The sequence below is a fragment of the Durio zibethinus genome, chromosome 14 (genome assembly GCF_047325235.1).
Source record: "Durio zibethinus cultivar Kanyao isolate XHJ-2024 chromosome 14, ASM4732523v1, whole genome shotgun sequence".
NCBI classification, from domain to species: Eukaryota; Viridiplantae; Streptophyta; class Magnoliopsida; order Malvales; family Malvaceae; genus Durio; species Durio zibethinus.
This window is the reverse complement of record NC_143175.1, coordinates 22,199,422-22,222,157: the sequence shown is the minus strand read 5'-3', so window position 1 is coordinate 22,222,157 and position 22,736 is coordinate 22,199,422. Positions and strand designations below refer to the sequence as shown.

The 22,736-nt window shown below is 33.9% G+C and overlaps 2 protein-coding genes across 5 annotated transcripts; one reads left to right on the top strand and one right to left on the bottom strand.

The window, feature by feature from the left end:
• Positions 1-5,069: 5,069 nt before the first annotated feature.
• Positions 5,070-5,889, bottom strand: LOC149515131 (uncharacterized). The gene has a single exon (XM_089742911.1). The coding sequence runs from the start codon at positions 5,855-5,857 to the stop codon at positions 5,252-5,254; it is 606 nt and encodes a 201-aa protein (XP_089599037.1). The 5' UTR covers positions 5,858-5,889; the 3' UTR covers positions 5,070-5,251.
• A 13,539-nt stretch (positions 5,890-19,428) lies between these two features.
• LOC111293874 (myb family transcription factor PHL5-like) lies at positions 19,429-22,427 on the top strand. 4 transcript variants are annotated; one of them, XM_022886910.2, is made up of 8 exons: positions 19,429-19,822; positions 19,967-20,223; positions 20,326-20,539; positions 20,631-20,707; positions 20,813-20,852; positions 21,377-21,431; positions 21,603-21,672; positions 21,887-22,427. In XM_022886910.2, the coding sequence occupies exons 1-8, from the start codon at positions 19,621-19,623 to the stop codon at positions 22,091-22,093; spliced, it is 1,122 nt and encodes a 373-aa protein (XP_022742645.2). In that variant the 5' UTR covers positions 19,429-19,620; the 3' UTR covers positions 22,094-22,427. The 4 variants fall into 4 exon arrangements, with proteins under 4 accessions (XP_022742645.2, XP_089599978.1, XP_022742647.2 ...); XM_089743852.1 differs by adding an exon at positions 21,754-21,799 and having other exon boundaries at positions 19,429-20,223; positions 21,887-22,024; XM_022886912.2 differs by adding an exon at positions 21,750-21,799 and having other exon boundaries at positions 19,429-20,223; positions 21,887-22,024.
• The last annotated feature ends 309 nt before the right edge of the window (positions 22,428-22,736 follow it).

The following is a 22,736-nucleotide window of genomic DNA, read 5'->3' as shown; positions in this document are numbered from 1 at the left end:
TCAACACCCGATTTGGTTCGATGGTTCGGTCCGATGGTTCAGCTCGATCTGGTTGGTTCAGTACCGGTTCGGTTCGATCTGGTTGGTTTGGTCCGACGGTTCAGTTCGATCTAGTCAGACCGATCAGAACTGATGAAAGAAGTGGGTCGCGGGTCAGGTGCGCGAACCCTGGGTCGGGTCGCGGGTTGACGCGCGGATCCTCAAGCTTAAAACGACGTCGTTTTGGGCCTCTAATGAAATGACGTCGTTTTGATTTTGGCAGTTTATATAAAAGGTTCAAATTTTTTTTTGGTCAGTTTTTCATTTCAGAAAAAAAAAAAACCTTCTCTCTTTTTTTTGCTTTCTTCCTCAGCCGCTCGTCGGTCGGCCGCCGCCGTTCGCCGGTGCCGTCGCCGCCATTCGCCCATCACCGATCGTCGTATCCGGTGGTCGAAAAATCTTAAAATTCTCGTACAAACTCTTCTCGCCCCCTGAGCTCAGATCTGACTTCCTTTTCACCAAAATGAGTCTCAAAATTCTTAGATTTGCTAGTGAAGTTTCGGTAAATTTTTTTTTTTTAAGCTGACCTTTTTTTTTTCGTGCAGGAAGCTCGGCGCTGGGTTCCTCCCTACGGGAAGGACTGTGTTGATTTTTTTTTGTGCGGTTTTATTTTTTTTTTTTTGGTTGGTTTTGTTTTTGTTTAGGTGTTTGGGTTTGTGGGTAGATCGAATTTTTTCATTTCAGAATCAAAACTCTAGCTGAAAATTTTTTTCGTTCCAGAACCCTCATAAAAAAATTTTTCTTTTTTCTTTTCCTTTGAGTTTATGTGTTGATTTTATAGAGTTTCAATTGGGTGGGATTTGATTGACTGTAGGGTGGTTAGTTGGTGGCTGTAGGGTGGCTGGAGGGTGGCTGGTCAGGTAGTTTGGTCGGGGGTTGGTTGGACCAATTCGACGCCGTATCAACCCTTTGACTTCTGTCTTATTTGTCTTTTTTAATTGTTTACTTTTTTTGTTTTTTTTTGTTTTGTTTATTAATAATAATTTCTTTATTAAAAATATTATTATTAAAAATAAAACAGTAGACCCGGACAAAATCGATGTCTACAGTTCAAGTTGAAAAAAGATGGTGACAAGCTAGTGAGGTACAAAGCTCAATTAGAGGTGAAAGATTTTTCTTAAAAATCAAGCATTGATTTTGATGAGATCTTCTCTTCAATTGTGAAGATGAGTTCCGTTTAAGTGGTACTAAGATTAACAGGTAGTTTGAATCTTAAGCTTAAGTAACTTGATGTTAAAACTGTATTCTTGCATGATGACTTGCAGAAAGACATTTATATGAATCAGTCTGAGGGTTTTGAAGTAAAAGAAAAAGAGCACTTAGTTTACAAATTGAAGAAAAGCTTATATGACTTGAAATAAGCTCTGCAATAGTTGTACAAGAAGTTTGATTCTTTTATGGTGAGTCATAGTTATAAAAGAATAGCAACAAATTCTTGTGTATATGTCAAAAAATTTCATGATAGTAACTTTATTATTCTTTTATTATATGATGATATGTTAATTGTGAGACAAAATGCTAGTATAGTTTGTAAGTTGAAAGAACAATTTTCTAAGTCCTTTGACATGAAAAATTTAAGTCCAGCAAAACAGATTCTCGGTATGGGCATTATCTAAGATAAGAAAGTTAAAAAGTTATGGTTGTCATAGAAAAAGTATGTTGAACGGGTGCTTAGTATATTCAACGTGCAACATACTAAATCAATTAGCAATCCACTTGTCAACCATTTTCATCTGAGTAAGAATTCTTGTCTGGTGTCTAAGGAAAAGCAACTAATTATGTCTAACATTACTTATTCTTTTGCAATCAATTTTTTAATGTATCTTATGGTTTGTACACGATCTGACATTGCTCATGCAATTGGTGTAGTGAACAAATTTCTTTCTAATCCGAAAAAGGTTCATTGAGAAGTAATAAAATAGATTTTTAGATATTTGAGAGGCACCTAAAAAATGTACTTCAGTTATGAAGTTTCAGAACCAGTTTAGAAAGGTTTACTAGTGCTGTATGATGGTGATCTTAATGGTAGAAAATCTACTTTAGGGTATTTGTTCACTTTTGCAGAAAGAGTTATGTCTTGACAGTTTAAGTTACAAAAGTGTGTTGCTTTGTCAACTACAGAGGCTAAGTATATTGCAGCAATCGAAGCAGATAAAGAAATGTTTTAGATGAAACGTTTTCTTCTTGAATTGAGGTTGAATCAAAAAGAGTATATGATATTTTGTGATAGCCAGAGTGCTTTAGATTTGAGTAAGAATGTCATGTATCATGCTAAAATAAAGTGCATTGATATATGATATTTTGTGATAGCCAGAATGCTTTAGATTTGAGTAAGAATATCATGTACCATGCTAGAACAAAGCACATTGATATTAGATATCATTGGTTACGTTCAGTAATTGAGGAATAACAGATGCTGTTGAAGAAAGTCCAGACTAATAAGAATGTAGCATAGCATATATGTTAACTAAGATACTTCTAAAAAAAAAGCTTAAGCTCTATAGTAACTTGGTTGGAATAAGTTTCTTGGCTAAGATAAGCTTCAAATGAAACTGCTATGGTGATGAATCTCCTCTTAATGGGGCTAAAAAGGGAGATTGTTAGAAAAATGGGGTCCAACCCCATGTAATTAGTTTTGGACCAATCAAAAGCCATAGGCCTTGATCTTTCTTTTTACATAGAGCTCTAGCTACTTAATAAAAATAGATGGGGTTGTTTTAAGGTGGTGTCGCAAAACCAAGAAAAGAAAGAAGAAAAGTTAGAAAAATAGAGAGAAAAAAGATAATGGAGAGTTGGTTGAACGGAAGTCGATCCGTAGTCCGATTGAGCTGAAACTTTATCAGCAGATTTATGATTCAGAGTTCTACATTCTGAAAGGTGAAGATCGGGTTTGAAACTCTCTAAGAACAAATCCATTGTGTATTTGTTGAGTCACCTATTTAGTGAGATTTCTCCAATTGTCTCTCTAATTGTTGATTAGCTCTAGTTTTAGCTAGAGAAGAATTTTGTATATTCATTATTTGATAGTTGAGATTTTTTTAGTGGTCTGTGATTTTTTCCTCTAGACCGAAGGATTTTTCACGTAAAACTTAATGTGTTTTATTTTTTCTACGTTTTTTATTATTGATTATTGTTTATTGCTATAGGTTTATTGCGATATATTGCTTCTATGTTGTTGTGATTATTGCTTAAGGCCCGACACATGGAAAGGTTTCTTTCGATTCTTTGTTTACTGTAATGCCCTCAATCCCACATCAGGAGGATGTGTGGATAAGGAATGATATATATGTAGAGACTTAATCCCAAACTTGTGAGACGCCTTTTGTGGGACAAAACCGTGAGGCCAAGGGGTCAGAGCGGACAATACCTCACAAGGGTGTGAACCGTGACGGTCAGACTGATCTGGGATTAAGTCTCTACATATATATCATTCCTTATTCACACATCCTCCTGATGTGGGATTGGGGGCGTTACAATCTCCCCACCTTTAATGCTTGACGTCCTTATCAAGCCGAGTCCATCCACAGGACCAAGATCACACCAGATCATCGTGTAACACTCAGTGACTCCCACGGCTCCACCGTGTAACACTCAGTGACTCCCACGACTGCGGACTGGTGATCGCTCTGATACCAATAGTCACAGGTCAAGACTTAAGCTCCGAACCCGTGCGACTCCGGGACCCGGGCATTCACCCTTCCGACGTTCCGGATCAGCCTACCTGTCACGGTTCACACCCCTGTGAGGTATTGTCCGCTCTGGCCCTCCCTGGCCTCACGGTTTTGTCCTATAAAAGGCGCCTCACAAGGCGGAGATGGTGTGAACCCTTTTATACCCCAGTGACCCTCCTATTATGTTCGATGTGGGATTCAGGACTCTCCTTTAGATCCGTGACATTCTCCTGCACCTAACCTCGTGACGCCTTCGTCACGGAGGCTGGCCACCCTGCCTACCTCCCTCGAGGTGCTTGGCATGGATCGAACGGTTTAGGGTTAGCTCTGATACCATTTGTAGAGACCCACACCCAACCTGCAAGGTATTGTCCGCTTTGATCCAAAGGTCTCACGGTTTTATCCCACAAAAGGCACCTCACAAGTTTGGGTTAAGTCTCTACATATATATCATTTTTTATCTACACATCCTCCTAATGTGGAATTGGGGACGTTACATTTACAACTTTAACAATATGATAATTTTCTATGACAACCTCATTTAAACATCAAATGAATCACATTCATCTAGGAAATAAGGTAAGTTGAGGATTGACTTTGTCTCCTTTGCTCTGTGTAGAGACTTCTTTTATCGACCAACAAAATGATTAGCAAAAATACCGAGATGATGACGATGCTTAAGTATTATGAGTCAAGAAAGTGATATGTACTACTGATCTATGCAATCAGCACGAGATAGAGCACTTAGAAAACCTAGTTTTCATGACTAGGAAAACTTGAATCTAGTACTTTCCAGGACAAAATGGTGAACTTAATAATTGGAGAATTGGATGACCTGACTGGATTCTGGTTAATCGTTTGCTTGCAGGTGTTCAGATTTCTTGCACAAATCAGCCAAACAAATATTTTGGATTGAAAGTTGGCTTAATTACATTGGTAGAAGTGTAACAAGTTGATGACTTTAAAAAATGATTAAGTTACTGATCCCAAATTAACGTGATATATCAATTAAAGTGGATGTGCATCTACACAGAACTTTCCATCACATATAATAAAAATATCTATTAGTTGGACTTTTTGGCCCTGAAACCTAGCTACGTTGGTATATTTCTCCTACCTGAGCCTGACAGCATAGAACATTCAACTATCACACGTCTCTAAAGAAAGGGGAGAGCATACAATTCTGGAAAAACTCATTGATTTTCTTCCCCTAAAGATGTTTTTGATACACTTAAGAGAAAGAAAATAAGGAAGTCCCAAAAGTTCAATTAAAGGACTTTTGAGGTTGATCCAGTTCTCTCACCAATTATATATGGCCTTGCAATTGGAAACCAAACCATCACAAATTTAAGAGAAGAATTGCGCAAAATACCCCACAATCTATCATGTACAATTCTCCAAAGAGATAATAAGAGATGAAAAGTTACAAGGATAAAAACCCCTCCAGTCTCTCAATGACTACACACTCCTTACCCCCACCAATGTATGTCACATACAAAAGCTTGGAAGGAAAAAAAAAAAGCTAATAATTAAGAAAACCTTCATACACTTCTAGCCATCATTTCCTGAAATCTCCTGTCAGACTCCTGCTTCTCCAACCTAAACTTTTCATGACAATTGGCTATAAATATTTCTGCTAGCCTATCAATCTCATTGATATCTGTCTCAGCAGTAGAATTGCCTTTAACTTTCATTTCTTCTAGCCATTCAAGGTAACCTGAAAGCTCAGACTCCACCGTGTCCTGATCACACTGCTCAGTTGAAATAACTGAATTCCAGGTTGAATCATAGTAGCATAAATGAGTTGCAGTACACCCTTCTAGAACTGGAGCTGGAACTGGTGTAACATGAGAAGAGCACCAATTATAGTGTAGCCTAAACGAACCAAATAATAGCTTCTTGTGCTTGTGGTTCTTTTTTGTGGTCTTTGAGTTGGAAATGAAATATTGTATAGGCTTGTTTTCTTTATAAATTTGAATGACCATGGATTTTGCTTTGGAAAATGCTCGAATGAGACGACAAACCTGAGCATAGATGAGGCTGTGAATTAGAGTTTTGATCTTCTTGGAGCTTAAGGTAGAAGATGATGATTTCGGTGAGAAGGCATGAAAAGGGAGCAAGGTTTTCGGGTAACAGGGGCCAACCATTTTTAATCTTTTTTGGTATATGGGAATCCTGAGCCACGTTCACATGGATTTTATAAAGGGTCTCGATTACTAATTTGCCACTTGACTTTTGATTTATTCAAAGCATTGCCATCTACTTTGCAGATTTAGGAGTGCTCTTGCCTTTTGCCTTTTCTATGGATTTAGAACTTGATAAGGACATGAACATAAAAAAAAAGTTATACCTTGCTCGGTTGCTGCAATCAATGTGACTGATAAGTGATGAATCACTCTTTCTTAAATAAATTACCAAACTGATAGAAGTTCACTCTGTTCAAAACTATGCTTTCTTGCATAGAACCATAGAAAACAACCCCTTCAAAATAATAATAATAATAAAACAGAATACCCTTTTAATTATTAGACTGTATTATCTTAGTAAGATCATAATTACCATCCACTATAAAACTATCTGCAATTTTAAGATGAAGTTAATTGAATGGCCCAACTGCATGTTTCTCTGATGCTCAACATTAATCAGCTGAGTAATTTTCTTTCATTTGCTTCATAAGGCTTGGAGTCCTAGGCCATGCAGGGAAATTTTTGGATTTTGGTAGCAAGCAAATCTCAAGGCTTTTCTCCCTCGAGACCCGCTTACATTTTTTCAAAATTTGGCACTTTTTTCACTATTAAAAAGTGTAACTGGGGCCATTTTGGCATTAAACGCAGAGTAGAAAAGTCAATTGGGTATGATGTCTATGGTAGGTTAACACTCGTAAATCTTTAAAAACAGAAAAAATGCAACTCGAGAACGGCTATTGGGGCTAAATATGTGCTAAAATTACCACTCCGATGAATAATATAATCTGGCCTTTTATCAGTATTTGGAACTGGAATTCATTAGTTTGCAATCAAACCTTTACTATCTCAGATCTTCGGCTATTAAGTCTGCTTATCTCTTTCAATATTTTCAGGTTTTTATTGTGATGCTAATGTCATTTCTTTAAGAAATCTTTGTGTGTTGACATAATTTGGAATCACTTATTTGGCCAAAATGAAAAGATAAGAAAAGAAAAGCATTGAAAATTCCACTATGCTTCAGCTAAACTAAGCGTTGAAAGTAGTATAAGAATATATAATTAGTCTTTTTCTATTGTGTTAGCAATGCATAATTTCCTCGCAACTTTGCTTATGACTTTCATTACTTCAAGCCGAAATAAATCTCAATTTTGCTTGGAAAGTCTGCTCTTACTGTTGTAGATATTGGAAACCAATATATTGTCTAATACGAGGGAGTTGTCGTAGACTTTGGGCTAAAATTGGATTGGCTATTCTTGAAGATGATAGGGCTTCTGACAAGCCTGAACTAAACAAAAACTTTGATGATGATACTAGTAATCAAGTGAGAAATCAAATCTCGAGTCTATCCACCAAAATTTTGAAAAGGAAAAGAAAACCAATACTGAAATGGAGTTTTGCAGACTTATTGTGGAAAAAAGAGCAGATTGACCAATAATTATCATAGAAAACGAAGGTCATTTTCCAGACAGACCCAGATTGAAACAGTTTCCATAGACTTTTTGAAGTAGTCTGTGCCTAACCACCAATGGTATTCACCTTCCTTGTGATTTGCACTAAAGGAGAGGAAGTAACTTATACCCTTGAAATTGTATCCGAATGAGACTGGGAAGTTTACTTTGCTAGTGATGAAATGGACAACCATGTTTTCTATAATTTCTTTGAAAGGCATCCAAGCAGTAGGCATTAAATTACTTTCCAATTTGTAGATAATTTATCACCAACCTACAAATCACAATGATAAATGTTCAAGGAATCAAGGATCTGGAAATCTCATCATTGACTACTCCTTTTCAGCGCAGGGAAATCTATCTTGTCCCTGAATTATAAATATGATACAACAGCTACTGCCTTGTATATTTTACTAATTCGTCAGCTTGATCTTTCAGTAAAGTCAGGATCCAATGGCACGTGCCATGTGTTTTTGTCATTTGATGTTGTGTTGAACCTCTTGATTAACCTAGCTTGTAAAAGCTTAATATATGCAAGTAAAAACTAAGCACCCCCTTCCCTCCTGTAAATGATTTAATGTTGTTTCTGTTTGTTGCAGGAGCAACAACATACAAAACAGGAGGATCTCACTGGCCATTAATCTGGACTTCAATTATTTCTTTTGGGGAATCTAATCCATAAATAACTAACTGAGATGCAATGCGAAGGGCATCCATTGGAACATTGCAGCTACCTTTCACATTAAACATTTGTGCACATGTTCAAGTAGAGCATAATATAGGTAGTGATGAGGATTTGCATATCAAAAACAACAAATATTTGGAGATTAAATCGCTACAGGCTTCCTAACAAAACAAAACATCTATAGATAAAATTAAAAAAATAAGTATTATTTGTCCTATTATCACATGGCTGTTAAACCAACGTCTCTGCCAATGAATTGTGAAGTAGTACTAGGTAAGATTGTAGTGTTTTTCTCCTGACATTAGAAGGTGGTAAGAGAATCTACAGAAACACAGTGAAATAAAGCAAAGGGAAAGGTAACAGGGGAGAAAAACACCCCCAGGCCAACTTTAAGCTGTTACATAAAGATACATTCAGTGACATTGGAAGATTGGAATACATCACCTTTCCTTTAATATATATAAATTCCTTCGGAATCACTTGTCACAATCAGAGAAAATCACATGTAATTCAACATTTCAACTTCCCGAGCCCTGTCCTGTTTTGAGTTTCTGTTTTTGCTTTGGTTTTTCTGTGGTAGTTGGGAGAAATTTCATAGTTATTCCTGTTGTAATAAATAATTATGACCTACATCAACCAATGACTTTTCCTGGCCAACAGAAAAAACAAAAAAAAACAATGACTTCCTATGGCACCTCAAATATAATTAAGACCCTCTAGGCCAGAATCTATCAGTTATTTTAATAGAAAGATCTACATCATTCTTGTATAAAAATGGCTAAATTGGAAGGCAGATGCAAGTAAGTAACACCACACCTAATTGGTTAAGGTCATAGTCATAAAAATAATTTGATTTTTAATTTTTAATGCTTATAATCTTGTAAAAAAATAAGAAATGTTCACCAACCCCCCTCCATGAAATTCAAATTAGGCTATAATCCTGGTGGCCCGATTGAACTTGTATCAAGACTAGGTGTCTGTTGTGACTGAAGCCATGAATATTTTGGAAGGAAATGTAGACTTTTTCAAATTTTCAGTTTTTGTCATCCCATGTAATTTTTAAGGATTCTTTATCTATTTTTTGGATAATTAATTGACTTATTCGTTAAAAAAAAAAAAAAGGAGGAAAACCAGCCACAAAACAGTACCCTGTACTACTTTAACTTTCAGCTTCTGCAATCTGCATGATGGTACCTAGTACTCAACTTTGTGTATTGCCATGAATTTCTGATAATAGTCCTTAGTGATTATGATTGTGACTTACCTTTTCTCATGGTTTGAATTTATGGGTAATGTTTCCTGCATTATACCCAATCATGGCCCCCGAAAGATCATGGCAATATCTTCTACTTTTCTATATTCTTTGTTTAATGCAAGGTTTTATTCCAACATCTACGATAAAAACATGCAAGCAACATGATGACACTTCTCAAGTTATCATGTCCATTGAGCTGCATAACATATATTAAATCCTTAGAGAAACCCAGATTGATCGATTAGCTGCACCTACATCTTTCGGTCTTCTCTTTTCAAATTAACTTGAAAAAGCTATATAGTCTCATTGATTGGCAACTTTCTAATTTTGGCTAGAGAAAAACTAGAGAAAAAACAATGGCGTCCAATGCAAAAGTGAACAGAGTGACTGGTTGCAAAACATTGTATTTACTAATAAAACAGGATTACACCTCTTTTCTTCTGCTGAGGTGTTTTAGATCCTTCAAATCAACCTTTTTCATGCAATATAAGGTGGAATTCAGAAGTATGAAGCTGTTTTCATGGCCACAAGTTTCATACATAAGCAATTTCATTCTTTTAATGCGTATGGAAGAGATACTGATGAAGAAAAAAACCTTAATCATTGACAGCTTTCCATGACATCAATTTTAACAATCTTTTGCACATGGGAAGTTTCAATAACTCTACAAATCCCAGCGTTTTCATCTATGAATTTGGTTGGTTTTCGTTCATATGAATGTAGGTCAATTAGAAACGATCATGCTTGCACATCAATGATCATTTTTGAGTGCATGCAGCCACTCAAAATATTTGCATGCCATACTAATAGCAAAGTTACTTGATTAAGCAACCGGAGAATGTGACCAGTAACAGAAAGATGAACACTTAAATAACATTTAATAGAGCAATAATATATGTACATGTGCATACACACCCGCTTACGCATGTATATGCTCAGGTATACACGCAAATGCATACACAAATTAAATTAATGGGCTCAATATTTTCAAAAATAATAGATTGTTTCTTTTTTTTTTTTAAGCTTAATTATTTCTTAACCCTTTTCAAAGGAATCACAATGATCTCACATCTAATAGTTAGTCTACCGGTGCATACAACCGCTTAGGTTTAATTATACATGTTGAAAGTTGAAATGACGGGAATTTAACCAGAATTTTTTAGGAAAAATACCCAAAACAAAGACAATACCTTATTCCCCTTTTATTTTTTCTTTTCTCTTTCAAGGTTATAAGGGCTTCAAGAAACCGATCCTGTTTGGATTGCCTGGGTTACCACACAAGCCTGCTTCAGTAATGGGCCTATAAAGCCACATGTACAAATAGAAGACAACTATCATAGTACTTGGGCCCAGATTAAATTTAACGTCCAATGATAACACTGACGTTGGCCCAAATTCATGAATCCTTTAACTTTAGCCAGTAAAAATGAAAGGAGCTAATCCATTTGAACACCATTATTTCGTTAAATTTTAATGTTTTCGTTAAAAAAACTTAAAATTAACCAAGGAATCCAGCTTCCTGCCTTCAGTTTTCAAGCCTGAATGCATTTAATTTTCTTGTTACCTTTAGCTTTGGTGTTTTTTTTAACAGTCCCATTTACTCTACTTATATTATCCTGTTCCTTTCTTTTTTTTCTGTTCATCTAATCTTTTGTACGTACTTTATAAGCAGCGTTTTCTTTTCTTGATGGATATTTCATGTTGTCTTTTGCAGGAGGTCACAGTTATACTATCAACACTCCTCCTCGTCACCTGCATGAATAATGAAAGCAAAGAGCATTCATATCTTTTTGTGGGACTGAAGGTATGATTACACACTGCAAGGCCATCTTTTGCTAATGATGTTTATTACTTGAACATGACAGGTTCTGTTTCATCTACTTGATATTAGGTTCCTTTTCTTTTTGGACAGCATAATTTTTATATTATGTTGCAGACATACAATGAAGTACAGTTTTGCTTGTTGACGGTTGGCTCTGTATACCCTAAAGATTTATTTTCTTTTCTTCTGAATATGAGTATACACATTACAAGGCAACGTGCTTCATTTTTGGTCTAGAATGTTTGAATCATCAGGAAAGTGCCATTTCTTATTGATACGGCATCGATGATGAGTTTACTGTTTATATTTTATTGTTAGATAAGTAAAAAGATCTAGTTTTGTTTTCTGAATAGTGGTCATAGATATGGTTTGACGTGCCTTTTCTTTTTCTATTTCTTTTCGTTACCAGAAATGTAGATTAAAGGAAGGGCCTTAAACTTTTGGTGCATTCTGTGTTTTGAAGCATCTTTTGCTAGGTTTATTTCCTTCTTTAATTTTGTAATTCTGTTTATCATTCATCTTACATGACTTGCATTTCCGTTAAGGTCTTTAGAAGGTTGGCACAATAAGAGGCCTTTGCTAGTGGATGCTGTGAAGTCCTTGCTAGATGAGTAAAATTTAGGCATCTGAAAGGCTCTCTCTGAGGTATGTTGTCATATAGTTTTATAGCCTACAGTTATGGTACATAGAAATTCAGGAGCTGTTTGGTAGTTCTTTTGCACAATCCTATGGCCAGGTAGCAGCTTGCAACTCAGATTCTGACAGTTAGCACTTGTATCTCAGTTCTTTTGCACAATCGGACCTCCAGTTTATGTGACTTGTAACTTGTAAGCACTGTGTGTTTTAAGCAGTTTTTCTGGTCTAACATACATGAAAAGGTTATAGAGGCATCTATAGCTCAATGCATGGGATTTTAAATGGTGTTTGTTTTTGGGTTTAGGGCTCAGGCATGTAAAGGTCAATGCATTTCTTCACCCCATTTTTTTCCTTAAATGATTTTGTTGTAGACATATGTTTCACATTCGTTATGTATTTCTTCTGTTGACAGTTGGCAAACCCATGATGATATGCTCCTTTTACCCTCCTAGCTTGGAAGTGCTGGTGTCAAGCTCTCTGGCAATATAATCTTGATTTCCCTTCAGATCTCCCTATTGATTGTGATGTCATGTGAGATACCATGATACGCATTTTGTTGTGGCCTTTTTGCTGATGCCTTTTATCATATTCTGATAATGTAATGCCTAAAAATAAATGTTGTATTTATTACATGTCATTTCTCAATTCTGCTTTTGTACTTTTATTGAGAGTATGGATTGCTTCTCGAGATTTTAGGGTTTGGTACTAAATCAAGTTATTTGTTTAAGAAAAAGGAAAAGAAGAAGATAAATGCCTGTGTATGAAAAATATGCCTTTCTCTGATAAATTACTTTTAATTTTGTTAGTTAATGATATCTCAATATCCTATTATGTTGTACCCTGTTTTTAGGTTCTAAATTGAATTTGTTGCTCAATGTTGACTAGATTCTTATTTGAACCAGGTTTGAATATCTTCTTGAAGCATTATGTAAGATGGTTGGTCTTATCACCTGCACACAATTAAAGGCAGCTTTATCAAGACTTGTCCCAACTATATTGGAGTTGTAAGATTAAAATTCAGTCCTCAATGCTTCTCAAACTACAAATTATATTGTTTTAGTCTGTACGTATGATGTATATTTGTGTTAGATAGTGTAGTACTTTGTAGTTGCTATTAGACATGTATATTTTGCACACATTCACTAGCAGAATACAAGCAAACAGACCTCATATATTTTTAAACAAGGAGATTAACATGGACTATAATAATGTCTTTTACTTTTTTCTTTTAATCATGTATAAAACTTATATTCTCTATAATCTCCTAAATGCTTCCTTACTTTCAGAAACAGGCCCTTCTTTCTTTATTTTGAGGTAAAGCCCTTATCACACTTCTGTTTTACTTGTATTTACTTGCATTCATATTTTCTCATTGCAATTTATCTTTACTTAGTGCTTTCTCGTGCAAAAAATTTCAATGCTTTCTAGTGTAACATCATAATTCTTCTGAGATATGGTGGAAGAACTTCAAAATTTATGTTTGTTAAATAGATTATGAAGTCATAAGTCAGTTTTTTCCTACAAGCAATTGTTATGTCTGGCACAATCAATGGAATGTCTTTAGAAAATTTTTAACTACATTTTTAGCTTTCATTATTCTTGCTCGGTGATGAACATTGATGCTAGCGAAACAGAGACTTGTAAGTGCCCAAGAGGCACGTTCAAAGATAATGAAATCTGTTTAATGTAACGAGGATTAGTCAATGTTTTTCTACCATTGTTAGACCTTTTTCTGGATGTTGCTCACCCTTCTTCCTTTCAGCTGTTATTCAAAATGCTTTTATTAAAGAATGAAATCTCTTATATTATTTTAAAAAAAGGAGAAAATTTTAAAGGTGTTAAGTGGTATTATCTGAAATTGGTTTAATTTGGGGTGGTGGTCGATTACTTTTAGATTGGATAGCTTAACATTGTATGATAGCCTACATTGTATAATGTTGCATTTGTTGTTTGTTTGCTCAGTTGTTGATTTGATTGTAGCAGGGAATATCACTGGTTATTGAATTTCCTTTACACCAACAAGTTTCTTCAAGATCCTTTTGTATGGACATAGGATGACTTTAGGAGTTATTATTCTGTATTTATCTTTTCTTGATCATGCTTATCATCAGTTAGTGCTTGTTAAGAATCTTTATTACTTGCAAACAAAGGAAATGTTGCTATGCACTTATTTATTGTTCTCCTTGTTTTAGATTTTCCCCAATGACTAAGATGAAGAGGAATGGATGATTATTTGTTGCGTCCTTTCTTTCACTTCTTTGTTGCCACTCCACCTCTCCTGTTTTTCTTTCCTTTTTCTGTTCAACCATTTTCTTGTATCTGCTTTATTCGCAGCATTTTTTCTTGATGGGTATTTCATGTTGTCTTTTTCAAGAGCTCACATTTATATTATCAATAATACTCTTCCCTGTCTGATGTTTCTATGCAACTGAAGGTATGATTACACAATGCAGGCCTCCTTTTGCTAATGGTGTTTGTTACTTGAACACGACAAGTTCTGTTTCTTCTACTTGCTATTTGGTTCCCTTTTTTTTTAACATCATAATTTTTATATTTTGTGTCGTGGAGTACAACGTTTCTTCTACTTACTATATCTATGAATTGACACATCTGTAGTTCTTTTGGTTTTCCAATTGTCTTTAAATTATGGATTTCTGGAGAAATTATGGTTGAATGTTGTTTTCATTTTGTTTCTGACTGGAAAGGAAATATTATGGCTTTTTTGTTGTTTTTGCTTTATCGCCACCTTCAATTATCCTGTTTCCTCGATTTTATTGTTTTGTGCACACCTTTTAATTTTACGTTATAGTGCACTAAATATAATGATTTTTAATGACTTGTTTTCGTGTATGCTGCCACTCAGATATAGGTATGCAGAGAAAGAGCTTCTTATAACAATAATATGTATGGTGACTGTAAAGCTCATGGTAGCAGCATTCCATATCCTGAGGAAATTTGTGCTTATCCATGTGATATCTTATTAGTTTGCTTTTGTTGTCTACTACGTGAAAGTAAATCTCTTCCATCCTACATAGAAATTCAAGAGCGGTTTGCGTTGCATGCTTGGTAGTTCTTTTGCACAATCCTTTGGCAAGGGAGCAGCTGGCAACTCAGATTCTGACAGTAAGCATATATTATATTTGAATTAGCTTATATCACTTTCTGAACATTGAAATCTTAAAGCAACCATAAATACGGCATTTATTGTGCTTATATTCTCAATTTGAAATATCAGACAAGTGGACTGAAAGAATTTTCTACTCAGAATAGGATTATTTTAAACTTTTATATTTGTTGCTGGCTACATTGATGTTAATAGTATTTTATCATGAAATAATCGCTTCTGAAGGCTCTAAAATATATCAACATTAGTATTTAAATCAAAGCTTAATTGCTTCAAGTTCATTCCGTATAGTTCTATCCCTTGTGTAAATCGAAAGTTAGCCAAAGAAAGCTTGCTCTAGTATTTAATTGATTGTTGTCTTTGTTAGGCTTATGCTTTAGATTAAAAAAAAAAAAAAGAAGGTGAATGCTTCTTGGAAAAAAGTTGTAAAAAAATAAAAAATCTTTTGTAAATTATTTGAAAATAAATTTTAGAAATAAGTTTGTAAATTATTTTTGAAAAAAGTTGAAAGATTAATTCTTTAAATTTTCTCAGTGAATTTGATTAATAAAATCATGTCAAAATAATAGAAGATTTTTAAGAATGAGATAAAAATAATTACGAAATCATGATTTTTAAAAATGATTAAATAAATTGAAAATTTTAATCATGTGCATCATATTTAATTTTTGATTGCATTCTTAAAATCAAATTTTGAATCTTCCTAGTTCCAATGATGAAATTTTTTAAAGGTTGCAAAATAATATCGTACTATCTTCTATTTATTGATCTAGTGACATTTAAAAAGACATGCGGGTTTGGGTCTGAACCAAACCACGTCTTCCCCTTTCACACGTAATAGTGATTTTCATGCCCTCCTATGAACCCAAAAAAATTCAAGTACCATATTATTTTTTTTCAAAATTCAAGTCGTAATTTAAATATTTGGATACTATTATGATACTATCCTTGTTAATTATTATTAACTCAATTTATTATTAATTTCAATGATAGTTTTTAATTTTTAATTTATCTATTGTCTTGAATTTTAATTTTAGATAGAAAATACATGATTTATGAGAAAAAAAAAAAAAAAGGGTTATCTCTTAACATGTAACTAACATCGTATGTAAAATAATAAATAAAACGGCTACAATCAAATGATGAATGGAAATTTTGGACAACGAACCTTTCGGCCAAAATTCGAGAAGAATACTAGGGAAGATCATAGGCAAAGCCATTTGTAAATTAAGGAAATGAGGAGAAGAAATGGCAGTCGACTGATGGGGGCGCTAAATCGGTATGACGTCCCTCCAAAGCTTTGAGGGCCAATTTTCGTAGCTGATGTACAGCTAAGATAAAGCGAAAAGAAACAATGCCGTTTTGGTTTTTTTTTAGTTTTTATATATAATGCTTATCTGTTTATTACCTAATAATTAATAACTCTTAGAAAATTTTTTCATTTAATTTGATTATATGATATGAATGGTTTGAGTGCATCGATCCCATCCTTCATGCCATTGGATCTAATGGTTTTATTATATTTTATTTGCGATAAGAAATAACGTTGTTTTAAATATTTCACGTGATTTGTTATTAAAATCGGATTAACCTTTACTTTAATATAGCTTAATTTAGACCAAACATTGCGCTTTTCAATTTCACAAATGAGTATTTATTAACAGCTAAAAAAATACCAGGCTTTCAAAGCAATTGTTTAAATAAAAGATTTATAGTGTGAATCCATCAACATTTATAGGATTGAGGACTCCTTTTAAAAAAAAACTCACACACACACACAAACAGAAGAATTGAATACGAATATGATACTGGGGATCTGTAGTGAACAGCCTTTGAATTTTGAAACGAAGAGAAATGTCAGGCAAATTGAGCATATGTAACAAATTTTTAGTATTGAGAGAACAATAATATTTTTATCTGAGCATATGTAACAACGTCCGCAAAGATCCTCAAAAAGTGTTGAAGCTGTTAAATGCGTTTGAATTTCCATATGATTAAGACATGGAACATGTTCTTAACTCTCAAATGGCATTGCTTATGTTCTGTTTGCATTAATCCCTGTTTCCATCAAGCAATGTACAACAAAGTTGAATTCTAATTATCACCATGGAATTTCCATTTTGATTTTTCTTTTTTTTTTCTTCTTTTTTTCTTATAGCCCTTTTACATCCCATTTAAAATTACAAATACGTAGGAAAATTTATTTTTTTGTACAAATAATTTTAGATCATGTAACGGAAAAGAATCATGATCTTTCAATTCATAAATTTTATTATTTTCATCTTAAATTTGCTTAATAATTTTAAATTGGAATCTCTAGTTTTAATCCTTATGAAAATTTTATTTAAAGTTAAAAAAAACAAAGCTTGATTCCTGAAATTTTTTTCTTAAAGATCAAATTTTGGTCATTTGTGGCGTGGGGAAAAAAAAAAAAAAGGAAAGAAGAAGAAATGTTCTTGGAACATGACAAAACTTGTGCACTCTCTTGCTAGATTGTCATGTCAAGTGTACATATTATTATTCTTTTGTCATCATCAAGAAACTTACAAATAACAGAGGAATTCAGGTTTTTGCCATCAGCTAGCATCGGATTTTTAGCACGTAACCTGATAACGACATAGAAGAAAATACAAGAATAATCAAAAACAAAATTTTAAAATTAATTAATATGATTGTTAATAATTCCATTCTAATCTGGAATATTGGCAGAAGAGTTGTACGGAACTTCCCATGCAAAAATTATGGTTTTATCATCGTTCGTAGTGCCTTCATGCCTTGGATATATATGCACTCTATTGAAAATGCCAGCTGCTTGCCTTTTTCTTGTATTCATTTAGTTGTTCAGATGAATAATTTTATTTTTAATTTCTTAAAACTTGATGAGGGATTAGTTGTTGTGTCTTTTCTTTTCTTTTCTTTTTAGATTTCTTTTTTTCCTTTATGAGATTACGAATAACTTTTTTTTTATAATATCATCACAGTATTTCCAAGCTTAATTTGAATTGAATTGCTTCTTTAAATGATCTTAAAAATATACTCTCTCACATCAATATAGTATTACAAGTAAATTTTATAATTTCAAGTAAATAGTCTTTAATATATATGACAAATTATAGATTAAATTTAATAGTGTAATGAACCAAATAAATTATACATCGTTAGAGAAAATCCATCATAAAATTGAAAAAAAAAAAAAAACTCAACTTGAATTTAAGACCTCAAAATCCTACTTGCGGTTGTGACAAGATATTGTCAACTTGTTTTAAATCCTTGAGTTATATAATCAAGATATAGAAAGTCAAAATGAGAAAATATTCTTGTACACGAAATGTTGAGAATGATTCTAAAATTAAAGACAATATGGCATGTAATCAGATAGAACAGTGTTCTAACATAGTGGAGAATGTATATATCTAGTACAACACCATATAAGGTTTGGGTTAATCTTCCATTTTTATAATTCGGCTAAGATTTCTCCCTTTTAACATTTGAAATTAAATCTTAATCGATATATATATATATATATTAATCGCTTCCGTATCATCCAAAGTATGATTTTGTGAAAATCAGTTTATCTTATGTGGACATGGTATTTTGAACATGTCTTTTTCGAATCTTACAGTTGCGAATCCATTGTGCATTTAGGTGTTGGTATAACAGTACTCTATGAACTTTTTCTGGTAATTTCAGATACCCCACTTTGCATGCATTGTTGTGGGAAGGAAGAAGAAGAATAATGCTCTTTGAAGGGTGAAGAAATACTATTTTATTTTGTACAATATTTGTTGGTGGCTAAAAGGTTTTCATCGTATCCATAGCAGGAATAATTACAGGTCTGCTAATTTTGGATTTATGCCAGTATCTTATTTTTGAATTATTAGGCCTAGATGAGATGCCTCAGTTAAAACCCCATAATCCTTTTCATGTTCACTTTGATCTTTTAAGACCTGTTTTCTTGGCTTTTATCCCATTTGTTCTTTTGGTGATTGAAACGTATTGTCTATTCTGAGCATATAAATAAATAAAAATATATATAATAAGGGTCATTTTTTTTTTTAATTTCATTTTGTTTATTGTTAATTAGTTTTAAGTCAGATATTTATCTAAAATTACACCTGCTATTCATGATAGGTGTATTACATTTATATTTATCATATAAAATTCATGCTGTAGTGTAAGACTATTATGCTTACACATAAAATTCATATCACGCGGTACGTATGTTATCTTTGCATGTGGGAATGGTATTAAAGTGGTGAGAAAGTAAAAATCCAACGTCGAGTTAGAGGCAACATGAACACATAAACATAACAAGGTTAATTCATCTATTGTCTATTAATTTTTGGTTGGATCCCATTTACTATTTAAAATATTTAACAGTTGTGGGCTTTGGTCGTGTCAAGATCAATGTTCATTTAAATCCATTTTAGGAATAATTAAAGACTTTGCATATGTCATACTAATTTAATGTATAGTTATATTCATATCTTAAACCTCACGCCTTGAGGAATATATATGAGAATTTTGCTACCATAAATCTGAATTCAACACTGCTATGGGTCTCCATCTTATCTGCATCTCCTTTTCTTTGATTTTTGCGCGTATACTGCGTGGCCTTTAATCTTTTGAGTGATTCATAATTGAATGAAATTAGATACACTTTCTGATTCTAGCCAAGAAAATTAAACGGCAAATTCAGAATTTTGCATCTGATAGCTGTTTTTGTTAGGATTGTTAGATTAGTTCATTTGTAAATGAACACTCAGAAGATTGATTGCCAGGAATATGTAGAACAGAACCTTGGATTCATTAGGGACTGCAATTTTGAATATGTTAATCATGTTGGTTTTCAACAGCCTTGGAACAGGGGAATCAGGATTCAGGCACCTGCTATGGAGGGAGGGTCACTGCAGCAAAATCCTGGAGCTGCTAAATTATCCAATACAATTATGAGTGGTATTCAGTCTCCATCATCTGCTTGTTATGCAACTGAAATATGCATGGGGTTTCCCCTATACGGGTCCCAAAAGGGTAGTTCTTCTTCCTGCTCCCAGTACAACAATAACTGCAATTCTCAGTTTCATTCATTTCATGATTCAGGGGAGAACTTTTCCATTGAATCAGTTGTTCAAGATGAACCCAACTATGAATTGAGAAATACATTTCAGCCACTGGTGAAATCCCAAATTTGCAGCAATCAATACCAGAAGTCCTCGGAAAAGTCCTACAAAATTCCATGCACCAATTTACAGGGAAGCCAGGTTCCCTCACATGATCAATGTAACTTGCTTGGAAACAATGCTGCTACTGTTGGGAATCACTTTTCGGTTCCTTTCCGAGGAAATCAGGATCAAAGAGTAAGTTTTATTTTCATTTTTGAGTTCTGCAATTAACTTTCTTGTTCTTTTTTTTCTTCATGGAAGAAGTTGTCTTGACTGTGACCGGCTGTATCCTTTCAGGCTTATTGTAATTCTTATAGTTCTCCACTGGAACAACTAAGCTTCTTTCAGCAAGAGAAGCAGTCTTCAAACTATTCTTCCGGGGGCTTTTCTGTTTCTTCTGGTAACTCTGTTTCAACCGGGGCAGTGGTAGCTAGTAAAACTCGAATAAGGTGGACACAGGATCTTCATGAGAAGTTTGTGGAGTGTGTTAAATGCCTTGGTGGTGCTGAGAGTAAGGAACAATATGATGTTAACTTTGTCAAATCTTGAGAAATTCATTCTGCAATCATTTTAGTTATTTTTATTGTACTTGGATCTAACAGAGGCAACTCCAAAGGCAATTCTGAAACTGATGGACACTGAAGGATTGACCATCTTTCATGTGAAAAGCCATTTGCAGGTATAAATGCAATTTTGAGTACTTTGGCTGTTGATTAATGATTTATATTATGCTGGCAAAATGCTAATATCTGAATTTTGTTCCATTCTGATTTCTGTCTTACAGAAATATCGTTTTGCAAAACACATGCCAGACTCTGCTGAAGGTATACCTTGCTCCTACGACTGCTTTTCTTTTCTCTTCTGTATTTTATCTGCCTCTTTCCTAGACAACAAGGGACAGTCCTTCCTGTCCTTAGCTGCAGAACTATAACTCTGACCCTTTGTGCCTTTGCCTCTCCCTTTGAAAGGCCATTCATATGACACATTTATTATACAATCTCTGCAATAGAAATATTGCTTGGCTTTCATCTGTTTTATTGTAAGCAACTTTTCCGAATCTGATCATATATACTTACTCTGATAATTCCAATTATCTGTTTAATGCTGCCTGCCATGGATGCATGTTGACCTGAATTGTTGGTATATATTTCATTGAATGTGAGTTTTCAGGACATGGCAACCTTGTGTTTAAGAACAAATCATTTTACTGTTTTCACAAGGAAATTTTGACTGTTCTTTGTTTGATTATTTCTGTAGGGAGCCATAGAATGTTCATAGGCAAGCTATTTTTGCTTTGGTTAACTGTATGAGATTACCAGAAGCTCATCAATAACTTTACTTGTTGCAGGAAAATTAGAGAAAATAATTCGTACAACTGATGTAACTCAGATCGATGTCAAAACGTAAACTTCTTACTTCACTCCCCCCTTATTCTATCCAAATACATTCTCTCTTTTTTTTTTTTTTCCTGAAATTTACCATCAAAATTGTTTTGCTTTTCCACCAAGTTTTCCTATTTCAATGCTACATCTTTTACACCTCAATATAATCGCAATTTCCAATCTGTCTGGCAGTGGTTTGCACCTCACAGAAGCATTGCAACTTCAGTTAGATTTCCAGAGGCGTCTTCACGAACAATTAGAGGTATGATTCTATCCCATTTTCATGGTATATCTTGCCATGATTTGTGTCTTGCCCTGAATGAACTAACTCATACCCAGGCAGAACTGTGGCAGAGAGCTTCTGATCACTAAACCAGCTTAATTGATAAGTAAAAAATTTTCGTGGCATCCTGTTTCTGAACCTTAAACTTGAACTTGTTTTACATGGTTGACATATCTTTTATTTTCCTGCTCAGATTCAGCGAAATTTGCAGTTGCAAATTGAAGAACAAGGAAGGCAACTTAAGATGATGATTGATCAGCAAACAAAAACAAAAGAAAGTCTTCTAAAAAACCAAGATTTCGACATCACAACCTTTGATCCATCATTTAGCCTCGAAGACATTGAAGCCTCAATTGCAGAAAATTCAGAAAATGTTCACTTCCCATCCAAGATAAGTTAGAGCCTGAAAATTCAAGTCATAAAATGGCCATTTACAAAAAAACAAGCGTTCATGGCTCGTCAAAAAAGCCCAAGAACAAGACTGTCAAACAGATGACCGTTACTAAACCATAGAAATATAAATGAGTTTCAATCATGAGTCGTGCCCTTAAGAGCTTGGACATGTGAATGTGTGTTGAACTATTAATGCACATCAAGCTCTTATAAACAACCATGAAATGTTTTAATTGCCATAGACTGGGCCATAGAATCCTCCTTTATTTTTCTTTTCCTTCTTTTTGATAGTTTGCTTGCAATAAAATTCAATACCCTGTATGTGAGAAAGTTGGAGACTATTTGTGCTCATTTGCTAGTTTTTTTACATTTGATAAATAGATAAAAAAAAATTATGATCAATCTAAAGAAACTCGTTACTTTTCTCTTTTCATTATCATCCTTCACATATGTAGAATCAATAACTCATAATTGAGTTCAGTAAGTAAAAATCATAATGATAATTGTATTGAAAAGTAAGGGAGCTGAACTAAATCAATATAACAATGGTGGCACTTTTTTACTCAAGTTGGTTTAACGGAGCTCAATCAAGTTGAGCCTAATTTGATTATTTTTCCTGCAAGGTTTATGCACGAGGTAAAAAAAAAGCA